Below are 12,665 nucleotides of genomic sequence, written 5' to 3' on the forward strand. Positions count from 1 at the left end.
TTTTTGATACCTGGCAGGAAGTAATAAATATGGTGTGATCAAAGCTATGGAGTTGTTTAATTGTTTCTCTACTATACCTGTTAAGGACGCGATATGTCATAAATCACAATGGTGGTATAAACAATTTGTCACCGGGAAAAAATCGCGTCGGCTTGGATGACGGGGCAGTTGCCGCGGGTGCGGCAGTGGATGAACCGCAGGGTGCCTTGTCGAAGCTGGCCTCAACGCGACGCTTGGTATAGTCGCGACCAGCATGGTCAATGAACGGGTCCCGGCTGCGTTCGCCGGGAGACGTCAGTTGGGCTGAGTGTTGGATCAGCGCTTAGGAACAGTTGGCGCACGGGTCGTGAGCGCGTTCTTCGGTAAGCGTTGGTCGGGCCGGGGCGCGACAGCACTCAGCAACGTTCAGCGGGGCCCAGGTTGTAGGGCAGGCGCGGGTCCTCTCGCCAGACCGGCCAGTCGGCTCCATCCACCAGGCTCAGGTCGTCCGTGGACCGTCGTCCGCGGGTATTCCCGGAACAGTCCTGTCCCTTGGAATAGCAGGGCTCCCTCCTTCCTCTGCCTAGTATTTTTCTTTTATTCTGCTCCACGAACCGCTTCCACGTCGCCCATCTTTCAATCCCCTCCCCCCAGCAGCGCACGCTCTCTGCCTTGTCCCTTTTCCGTTTGCCGCCACCTATTTGCCCGGGCTGTGGCTTGTTCCTTCTTTGGCTTGCGTTAGATTCGTCAAGGACGTCTCACAACACAAGTGCAACGTCAACTGCCTTTGCAAAAGTTTTTGGTTTTTTGAAAAAAAAAGGCTGCTGGTAAAATTAGGTGCGCGCGAAGAATAGAAAGAATGGTCAAAGTCCAAGAGTGCACTAGTGGTTCACAGCGTGTAGCGTCTCTGCACTATCACAGCGGCCTCAAGCAAGTCTGGTCCTCTCGCCATTCGAGTTGATATATGGAAGGAACGTGTCGGGATTGCTTCCCATACATCAATTCCCACCGTTCGTGGGATCCGCATTTTTTATCCCTAGTGCCCATCACAAACTAAAATTACTTTTGTGATGCAGGTTCTTTCTAGTTTCACTGCGGGTTACTGAGGCAGAACTTGCACGCCCCAAATAAGGACAAAACTGTGGTCAATGGTACACACAGTAATGGATGCTTACAGGAGCAAAAAAAAATCGGAAACAAGACCAAAGTGAAATATTCACAGCAACCGGCCATCACAACTTAGAACAACAAAACTCCAACACTAAGTAGCATTACCCCCTGTCGCGAGCGGAAGCACGCGGTGCTGTCAACGCAACAACAGTTCAACGTTGATTGGTGGTGGGTGAGGCAACGATAGTAGCAGCGCTGATTTCACCAAACTAGTGATGTGGTGGAGCGACGAGTTGATGACTGGAGCACGGCTATTCCTGCATGCAAGCAGGACGCAGGCGCCACACTCGAAGCCTCGAGGACGGAAGCGGCCGGAGATCGGGACGTCCTAGTCAGGCACGTAAGCTGAGGCCCGTAGACCGACCGGTCTCGTTCCGCCAATGGGTGCACGATTTCACAGGTCTCGAAGTGGAATTCCTTGACCCAGCGAAGTCAGGAAGTGCAGGAACAGGTTGACAGGTTGTCTCGTTAATATGAAGGCCTGGTGATTCGGGTCCAGAACTTGATGGCCCGTCTTCAGCTCCCACTCCGGTGTCCGACCTATGTCGTGGAACTCCACCCCCGTTCTACAATGCGATTCACCTTATTTTTCTCCTTGGGCCTTGCGTGTTCCCAGGATTGGTTCTTGCAAACTTTCTGTTCCTCATCCAATTTTTTGAGCTTCGCGTGTTTGACCAATTGGTTGGTTTTTCCTTTATTTATTACTATTCGCGCCATAGTGTTGGTTCTTTGTCATCCTCCCTTTTTAACATGCTGCACGTCGGTGTGCTCTTGGTCGTTGCCTTCTGTTTCTTCTTTACTGTAATTGGCAACATGCATTTACTCATCAACTCTACACAGTCGTTGCACTTCACGGTATACTGTTCGATAAGGACGTTTTTTAAAATCTCAGATAAGGCGTTTTGGTTGCAGCGAAAGAAGCCCATCTACCATGACTGTGGGCGACATGTAAGCGGTAATTGAAACTACATCTGGATGTTCACACGTTAAAATACTCCACCATCGGAACCTACTCGCGTGGCGTAGTGATAAAGCGGTCGACTTGTGTTATGTAGGCGAGAGGATCGCATATTAGTGGTTAAGGTGGTTGTTTACCATTTATTTTCTTGCTCTGAAATTTTCCCTGCCGCTTTATTTATTAGAAGAATATATACGGTAGGCAGGCACCACGTTTTCCTCACTCTAAAGCTGCTTTTGACCCCAGTACCCAGCGCCTCCCTGTATGCCGTGCCAGTCCAACGTCCAAGCATCCGGCTGAGGCTGTAACCTGACACGGCGCTGCGCACTGGGTTCTGCAATAGGGCGTGCTGGAACGATTGTGTCCTACCTAAACTACCATTCGTATAGCAGCATTATTATTCTACTGCTTTGAATAAATTTAGAATGGGCAATGTAACAGGTTCGCAGAAAAATGACCAACGTAGGATATCATCATTCTTCAGCAGAACGCCATATCAGGTTACGGAATCCAGGTAGCACTAACGACATGGTGTTGAGCGCTTTGTTAAAGAATAGTGCCTACTCCGCAGGGGCGTTTGCCTCAGAAGGCATTTGGTGTGTTGCGACACCACGTACCCGAGCACACGAGTGTTGGACTCTCCCGCGTCTTACCGTGCACGGCTTAGCTGTGTCCGGGGAAAAGTGGATCCTGGGGGTTGAGCCAATGCCGGGTGTTTGGACCGCTACGGCCCCTCGCTGCCGGCAACACACCCCTTTGACCTCGGCTTCACGTAGACGGCACCCCCGGACTGACCCACCCGGGGGAAATCGGTAGTTGCCTTTTCCCGTCTCTCTCTCCCTCCAGCCTTCGTCTTTCTCTCACTTTTCATCTTTCCTTTCTTCTCCTGGCTTCCCTATACTTCCAATTTTCTCCAGGCAGCAAGGGTTAACCTTGTGTGAATAGCCAACCTAAGTTATAATATATTTGGTTATAGTGGTGATGTACAGCTGGCGTTTGCAGGCTGTGTTTGACAGGTCCTGCAGCGTCCCCTTTTACGACTCCGCGATGGGTGGCTGGCGTTACTGCCGAAATAACTCTTTTGTGGCTACTTCCTTCCCCCCACAACCTGATCGCTCCCTGAAGAGGGGGCCCACCGATGATGTCTCCGAGTTTTTTGCCCGTCAAAAAGAAACTTTCCCTCGCTTCCATGTAGTCCACTCCGAACAACCAGACAAACCCGTGCGAACAATGTCACCATTCCTCGTGTCTAAGTCTCTCACCCAAGTTTTAGGTACAGGTTACAAAGCATCCAAGATGGAAAGCGGTGATCTCCTCTTGGAGCTCCGCAACCAGAAACAATATGAAAAGCTACCCAATATAGTAACATTTGGGGACACCCGAGTAAGAGTATCCCCACATCGTCGTACTATGAATACCACCCGTGGCGTAGTCTCCGATGATGATCACTGGCAGCTGACTGAAGCTGAACTCCTGGAGGGCTTCAGTGCGCAGAACGTCATCAACGTCAAACGAATCAAGATGAGGCGTGACAATAAGGAAATACACACCAAATGCCTAATACTAACTTTTGGCACAAGTGTTCTGCCCAAGTTTATCGAGGCCGGGTATATAAAGCTTTGCGTTCGGCCATACATCCCCAGTCCCCGGCGACGCTTCAAATATCAGCGTTTCGGTCACAGCTCACGGAGCTGCCAAGGCGGCTAAACTTGCGCGAAATGCAGTGCTCATGAGCACACCTCTGAATCTTGTGAAAACTCTCTCCACTGTGTAAACTGTGATGGAGAGCATGCTGCATACTCGTGGTCGTGCCCATCTTGGAGGAAAGAAAAGGAAATTGTTACAATTAAAGTAAATAAAACATAAGATTCAAGCATGCACGCAGGCGGGTATCCTTCCTGCCAAAGAACACCTTTGCCGATGTGACGCGTCAGGAGGCAGCGACACAACGGCTTCCGGCGGCTGTCCGACCCACAAGCGCGGGGGCAGATGGCAGTTACGCCATCTGCCCCCGCGGCGGTTTGAGCTAGCGCTGCTCTGTCAACCCAGCAGAAGGGGCCATCTACCTCCGGGCAGGTGGCCTCAAAGGCCTCGTCCAACGTGCCGAGGCCTTCACGTCAAACAAAGAGCTTGGAAGAGCACGTGTCCAGTGCCTCGCAAGAGGCGATGGACACAACCACCAGCATGACGACGCGGCCAGTGCCTAAGGAGCAGCGAGACTCTCTCGATCGTTCAAAAAAAAAAAACTCCTGTGATGGCGCCTGCAAAGGGCGCGTGAGCTAATCCTCGTCTCTTAAACACACAGCACCCAGCACATATAGCAAAATGAATACACAAATACTACAAGGGAACGTTAGAGGACTTCTCCGTAACCTCGACGACATTAGAGAACTCCTACACAAACACAATCTAAAGTTGCTGTGTGTTGAAGAGACGCATCTGAAACCTACGAACACAATTTTTCCGTCACTACACAATCTGCCATAAAGACCGCAATGAGGCGAATACCTCATCTGGCGGTGTAGCAATAGTTGTGGATAAGTCCGTAGCTTGTCACCATGTCGCCCTTCAGACGCCCCTTGAGGCAGTGTCAATTCGGGCAATTCTTTTTAATAAATTGATCAGTGTATGCTGCATATACAAACCTCCTAATTGTCATTTCAGAAAAAGTGATTTTTATAACCTAATTGATCAGCTTCCGGACCGATACATACTCGTAGGCGGTTTTAATGCCCACAGCACTATGTGGGGAGACTCGCGATGTGACACGAGAGGTCATTTCATGGAAAATTTTCTTGTGAACTCCGGTGCATGCCTCTTCAACAAGAAGAAGCCAACGTATTATAATATTCACCATAATTCATATTCATCAATAGACGTGTCGATTGGCTCTCTTTCATTTTTTCCCGGACTTGCAATGGCATGTAGCCAAAAATCCCTATGAAAGTGACCACTTCCCTTTAATGTTAAATTCAGTACGTCAACACGAATGCCCCCCACATACCTCCCGGTGGAAACTAGCCTCCACCGAATGGGATCATTTTAAGGAATCAACGTACTTATCAGGACATGTTATCACCGATTTTAGCATAGAGGAAGCAGTAGCGTATTATACTTCTTTTATGCTCGACGCAGCAGAAAAAGTCGTTCCAGAAATGCTAGGACTGTCATGTAAAAGACGTGTTCCCTAGTTCGCTGGCACGAAAGAAACAAACGAAAGCGTGGGGTCTCCTGCGTCGCTCCCCGACTGCAGAAAACCTCACAGAATTTAAACTGGCAAAATCGCAAGGAAGGCGCATGCGGAGACAGGCAAGGAGGGCTAGCTGAGAGAAGTTTCTCTCGGGCATCACTTCTTTCATCCAAGAGTTCAAAGCATAGAATGGTGTAAGAAAGATAAAGGGGCAACAAATCTACCCATTGCCATTAGTGGAAGACCAGGTCAACGCTCTGGGCGAACACTTCGAACATGTATCAAGTTCCACACATTGCACAAGATCATTCCTCAAATATAAACAATTAGCTGAACTTAAGACACTGGATCGCAAATGCCGTCCGGATGAACCATATAACCGTCCTTTTAATATTGCCGAGCTTAAAGTTGCATTGTTCACATGTAGGAGCTCAGCACCAGGAGTTGATAGAATCATGTATGACATGATTAAGAACTTACACGAAGACATACAAATGACATTTCTGGCACTTTTCAACTCTATCTGGGCTGCCGGATACCTCCCATCCTCATGGAAGAAAGCTATTGTTATTCCTGCCATGGAGCTGGGTAAAGGCCCTTCCTTAGCGGCAAGTTATCGCCCGATAGCTCTTACAAGTTGCCTATGTAAGCTGTTTGAGAAAAGGATTAATCGTAGACTAATACATTTCCTTGAACTGAACCATATGCTTGATCCCTATCAGTATGGCATAAGAAAAGGGTGGTCCACGACTGATCATTTTGTACGCATTGAAGGAAATATCTGTGATGCATTCGTACATAAACATTTGTTCTTATCGATATTCCTCGATATGGAGAAGGCGCATGACACAGCGTGACGATACGGGATCTTGCGAGACTTGTCGCAAATGAGCATTCGTGGAAATATGCTAGACATACTAGAAAGCTATTTGTCTAAACATACCTTTCGCGTCAAGATCGGCAATGTATTGTCGCGACCTTTTATACAAAAAACTGGTGTACCGCAAGAAGGTGTGCTTAGCTGCACGCTCTTTATCGTAAAGATGAGTACGCTTCGGCCTTCATTACCGCCAGCCACTTTTTATTCTGTTTACCTAGATGACATACAAATAGGTTTCTAATCCTGCAACCTTGCAGTGGGCCAGAGGCAAATACAACAGGGCTAGTGTCCCAAATGGGCGGATGAAAACGGATTTCAAGTGAACCCCAACAAAGTTTTTGTGTGCTTTCCACAAGAAAGAAAGGGCTCATTGCAGATCCCAATATCGAAATGTATGGTCAGCAAATCCCTGTGAACAACGAGCACGAGTTCTTGGGCATCATACTTGACTCTAAACTAACATTTATTCCACACACAAAGTATATCAAATTGAAATGTTTAAATACAATGAACTTACTGAAAATTCTATCCCATACAACATGGGGTGGCAGCAGAAAATGTTTGATGAATCTGTACAAGAGCCTCATTCGATCACGATTGAACTATCGTGCCGTGATTTATCATTCTGCCGCCCTGAGCGCGCTAAAGATGCTAGATCCGGTCCACCATCTAGGAATCCGACTGGCCACTAGCGCTTACAGAACAGGTCCCATTGAAAGTTTATATGTAAAATGAAATGAGCGGTCACTCCATCTGCAGAGAACATACATCAGCCAAACATATTTTCTGAAAGTGCGCTCTAATCCTCAACATCCATGTTTTAATACTGTTAACGATATGACATATGCTACACTCTTTCGTAATCGTCCCTCTGTAAGACAGCTCTTTTCACTGCGTGTGAGGGAGCTTAGCGCTGAAATGAACGTCCCACTCCTCAAACTACGCCTAATGCGTCCAGCTGAGATGCTGCCTCCTTGGGAGTGGCAGCTGCTACAATGCGATATATCTTTCATGCAAGTTACAAAGCACGCTCCAGAGATTGAAATCCAAATGCACTTCAGGGAACTCCAGTACAAGCACTCCTGCACGGAGTTCTACACAGACGCATCGAAGTCACACGAAGGGGTTTTCCTATGCAGCCATCGGCCCATCCTTCCCGGAATACGATGTACTGCATCCGAAAACTAGTATCTTTACGGCTGAGGCCTACGCACTATTGTCGGCTTTGAAGCATATAAGGAAATCAATACTAAAAAAATAAGTTATATATACGGACTCCCTAGGTGTTGCGAAGTCTATGATATCATTCGGTAAGCGCAAAAATCCTGTAATTATTGAACTCTATTCCGTCTTGTGTAAACTGTGTATATCTAACCAGCATGTTATTATATGCTGGGTGCCTGGCCATAGCGCCATCCAGGGTAACGTTCTAGCGGACCAGATGGCCACATCAATTGCATCGCACGCTGTTAATTATAATGCGGCAGTCCCTGTCACATATTTGAAGCCCTTCTTACGAAGGAAACTGCGAAACTACTGGCAACGCTTGTGGGGTGTCGAAGGAAATAATAAGCTGCACGTAATAAAGCCACAATTAGGTTTCTGGCCTTCTGGACCAAAATCACGCCGAACAGATGTGAGTGATATTCGGTCGTCTGAGAATAGGACACACATTTGGCACCCTTAACTTTTTACTAACTGGAAATGAGCCTCCAACACGTGGTAGATGCGGGGAGAGGCTGACCGTTCTCCACGTCCTCCTGAAGTGTCGGGAAGTCGAATCTGAAAGCAACATTTTCCCTTAGCATACCGGCAGCGCATCCCCCTTCATCCTGGAATGTTACTTGGTGCAGAACCGCTCTTTGACACCAACGCAATCCTAGCTTCCCTGAAAGATGTTGTGTTACATGTTATTAGCCCCATACGTTCGTAGCGCCTCCTTTCTTCAGAGGATTCCGCTGTGATATATTTTTTTCGTATAGAACATGCCTCTGGACCCTTGTGTTTCAAGGGCTCTGGCGAGGCAGTGGTACTCTAGGCAATTTTAGCATTTCGCAAAATTTATGTATTGCATCATTCTTTCTTAATGCGTTTTAGTGATCATAGTACACGTCATTAATCATTGCCATAATTTTATTACGTGTAGATTTTATGCAATTTACACCAGCCCTTTTTAGGCACCTTTATAGCCACGTCCCATTAAATTGACTGAACCCATCAGACCACTACGAAAACATTAATACTAGCATGGCGCCCTTTGGCCATACCTGGCCCTTGCGCCATTGAACCTCAAACTTCTAAATACTAGTGCAAAATACTAGTGCCTGAATAAACAAAGAGCGTAAGGACACGTGTAAGCACAACTTCTGCGACCTTGTGTAGCAAACTTGCTGGAGAGTTGCAGCGAGGATGGAAGCGGGACTTTCGGCTCTGCGCTCAGTGGCCCACGGTCAAAGCATTACGACGAAAGAATGCTGGGTTTATCTTCATCCGTTGACCGGTTCGTGTCCAGCAGTTTATTTTATTTGTAGTCGTCTACATGTATTCGTGGGTCGATGTGTTCCTCTGCATCTGTAGCAGCAGAAGCAGCAGCCGCCGGTTGTTGTGCTTATGCTTTTGCTCGCTTTTTCGCAGAGTTCTGTGGCACACAAAGCAAGATGAGCCGAAGGAAGGCGTCCAGATCGACGAGCATGTCAGCTGGAAATGGTGAGCAAGCACCGTCACCCCGTGGAGGCTGCTGTGTTGTGTATTTAGCGATTCAGCAGCCGCTCACAAAAGAAATACTAAGCGACTGTCGATTGCCGTACTTTCTTAAAGAATGGGAAAAATGAAAAATGTCATTTACTGGCTGCAGGCCTAGCTGTGCTCAAATCAGACTCGTTTCTAGAACCTCGCCCATTTAAAATCGTGTTGGTGACTGAGACATTGAGTACCCGTATTTTTTATTAACGCACAATTATTTTTTCCAATCAATGGGCTTCCAGCCAACGTCACGCACTACCTCAGTCAGGATAATTTTCAGGAAAGCCACCATGGGCATGATATATGAAGCAGGAAAACGTCATAAACGCGTGTGATGCATGATTAGCGCAATCGAAGTGTACTAAACATGTAAACAAATAAAACATACGGAAATTGCTTATGAAATGTAACCTAAATACTCTAAAGCATGGTCTGCTTGCCTCGTGCAAGGTTTCAGCGGCATTGAAAAGCCAGTATTCAAGGGCGGAATCTTGAGGCCCTGCAGCAGAATAGGAAATCTGTTGCTCATCGGGACCATAATAAAGGCTGCATTTCCATTGTACTACTGACGCACTACGAAAGAACCCATTAAGTTTTATTTATACATAGTGGAGAAAATGCTAAATAGTGTTGAGTTTGCGATGGTGGCATCGTCACAAAACTTCAGTACCAATGCGGTACGTGAGTGATTCTAATAGAGGACTATTTCGAACCATTCAGGCTCCTTTTCCATGTTTTTTTAATTGATCAAACCTTTCAAAGATTGGTGGAAGAATATTCTCCACAGAATTACGGAAGAATCAGGGTGCTATGGCCTGACTCTGTAACACAGTGAGCCAAGAAATGAAGCACAGAATGCTATAAAAGATGTAGCATTTCCGGCCGGGGACAAGATCGTCTTGCAGAAGTTTGTGGACGTAACTAATGCAAGCATCTGCTGCTGGAATTCTTCCCTCTGTTTTACAGAACAGGATGTATTTACACGCCCTAGAGTGTTTCCTCAAAATTTTCGACACGCCTCTGCGTTCGTAGTGGTAAAAAGATTTAAGGCCTTCAGTACTTGTGAAATTTTGTGAAGCTCTATGGGAATGTTTGAATTGATTAGATACGTGGGCAACATATTGAGGACAGACTTTTGAAGTGTCGAGGTGCCGGCTTGTATTAAGCGAACAAACGTCTGCAATAATTCGGACAGCTTTAATTTGCACCAAGATGACGTTTTGATACAAGAAATGAAACACAGAATTCTAAAGAAACTGCAGCATTTATAGCCGAGGACAATATCTTCTTGCAGAAGTTTGTGTACGTAACAAATGAAATCATCTCCGGCTGGAATCCTTCCCTCTGTTTTACACAACAGGCTGCATTGACGCGCCCTAGAGTCTTTTCCGAAGATTTGTAATACGCCTCTGCGTTCGTCGTGGTAAAAAGATTTGGAGGCGGCGGCAGTGGCGCCGACGGCGGCGGCAGCAGCAGCAGCAGCCGCAACAGCGGTGGTGGCGGCGGCGGCTGCTGCTGCTGCTGCTGCTGCTGCTGCTGCTGTGTCTAGTAGTGTCAGCGGCAGCGGCAGCTTCTAGACATGTAAGTGCCAGTAGCCAGTCTTGCTATCCATCGATAAGAAGCACATAGCGCTACAGAGCTGGTCCAATGTAATATTTATCTGTGGGAGAGCGTATACGTCCTCCCTCGTAATCTTGCTCAGCCGACGATCATCGTTTCAGAACTACAAGGCTCCGTCTTTTTCATTCACCTAGACTACAAGATACGCTCAAGGCCTCTTCGAAGGCTGGATGGTTACGTGCTGCAGCATTTTATCGACTTGTCGATTTATTCCTTCGCGTTTCCGCGTGAAAACTTGGTACGGGCTCTCACAGAGTGGCCGAAGCATTTTTGGTTACTATGCGATGCTTCGCAACTGGTGTTTCTCGATACCTCCTTGAAGTCAAAAAGAAGCCTTTGTATTATTGGAGAAGGCTTTTCAGCTCTTGCTGCTTACTGATGGGGAGACTCTGACTCATGCTGCACTCTGCTTCTCGAACTATGAACCACGCTGTTAGATGCACTTGAGGTGGACCAACGGCACGTTCCGAAAGGGGGAACTTCGGTCCGCGTCTTGTGCAGAGGGCCCGAGATGGCGCCACAGTCATCATCATCATCAGCCTGGTTACGCCCACTGCAGGGCAAAGGCCTCTCCCATACTTCTCCAACTACCCCGGTAATGTACTAATTGTGGCCATGTCGTCCCTGCAAACTTCTTAATCTCATCCGCCTACCTAACTTTCTGCCGCCCCCTGCAACGCTTCCCTTCCCTTGGAATCCAGTCCATAACCCTTAATTACCATCGGCTATCTTCCCTCTTCATTACATGTCCTGCCCTTGTCCATTTCTGTTTCTTGATTTCAACTAAGATGTCATTACCTCGCGTTTGTTCCCTCAACCAATCTGCTCTTTTCTTATCCCTTAATGTTACACCCATAATTCTTCTTTCCATAGCCCATTGCGTCGTCCTCAATTTAAGTAGAACTCTTTGCGTAAACCTCCAGGTTTCTGCCCCGTAGGTGAGTACTGGTAAGACACAGCTGTTATACACTTTTCTTTTGAGGGATAATGGCAACCTGATATTCATGACTGGAAATGCCTGCCAAACGCACCCCAGCCTATTCTTATTCTTCTGGTTATTTCAGTCTCATGATTCCGATCCGTGGTGACTGCCTGTCCTAAAAAGATGTATTCCCTTACCACTTCCATTGCTTCGCTACCAATCGTAAACTGGTGTTCTCTTCAGAGACTGTTAAACATTACTTTAGTTTTCTGCAGATTAATTTTTAGACCCACCCTTCTACTTTGCCTCTCCAGGTCAGTGAGCATGCAATGCAGTCGGTCCCCCGAGTTACTAAGCAAGGCAATATTATCAGCGAATTGCAAGCTCCTAATGCATTATCCATAAACTTTTATCCCCAATTCTCCCCAATCCAGGTCTCTGAATACCTCCTGTAAACAGGCTGTAAATAGCAGTGAAGAGATCGTATGTCCCTGCCTGACGCCTTTTTTAATTGTTATTTTGTTGCGTTCTTTATGGAGGACTACGGTGGCTGTGGAGCCGCTATAGATATATTTCAGTATTTTCACATACGGCTCATCTACACCCTGATTCCGTAATACCTCCATGACTGCTGAGGTTTTGACAGAATCAAACGCTTTCTCGTAATCAATGAAAGCGATATATAAGGGTTGGTTATATTCCGCACATTTCTCTATCACCTGATTGATAGTGTGAATATGATCTATTGTTGAGTCGCCCTTAGTGAATACTGCCTTGTCCTTTGGTTGACGGAAGTCTAAGGTGTTCCTGATTCTATTTGCGATTACCTTAGTAAATACTTCGTAGGCAATGGACAGTAAGCTGATCGGTCTATAATTTTTAATGTCCTTGGCGTCCCCTTTCTTATGGATTAAGATTTGACGTTCTTCCAAGATTCAGGTACACTCGAGGTCATAAGGCATTGCGTTTACAGGGTGGCCAGTTCTTCTAGAACAATCCGCCCACCATCGTTCAACAATTCTGTGGTTACCTGATCCTCCGCAGCTGCCTTGCCCCTTTGCATAGCACCCAAGGCTTTCTTTCCTTCTTCAGGCGTTACATGTGGGATATAAATTTCTTCTAAACGATTCGATTTTCCGTTATCATCGTGGGTGCCACTGGTACTGTATATATCTCTATAGAACTGCTCAGCCACTTGAACGAT

At 46.9% G+C, this 12,665-nt stretch overlaps 1 protein-coding gene across 5 annotated transcripts in view; it reads left to right on the forward strand.

Annotated features, from left to right (window-relative positions):
• LOC139054626 (acetylcholinesterase-1-like) overlaps positions 1-12,665 on the forward strand; it is a 1,099,423-nt gene that overhangs the window by 638,465 nt on the left and 448,293 nt on the right. For all 5 annotated transcript variants that reach the window (XM_070531932.1, XM_070531935.1, XM_070531939.1 and 2 more), the window contains one exon: positions 8,812-8,883. In XM_070531932.1, coding sequence (XP_070388033.1) covers positions 8,812-8,883 — 72 coding nt within the window. The remainder of the gene's footprint in view (positions 1-8,811; positions 8,884-12,665) is intronic.

This window comes from Dermacentor albipictus, chromosome 1 (genome assembly GCF_038994185.2).
Source record: "Dermacentor albipictus isolate Rhodes 1998 colony chromosome 1, USDA_Dalb.pri_finalv2, whole genome shotgun sequence".
NCBI lineage: Eukaryota > Metazoa > Arthropoda > Arachnida > Ixodida > Ixodidae > Dermacentor > Dermacentor albipictus.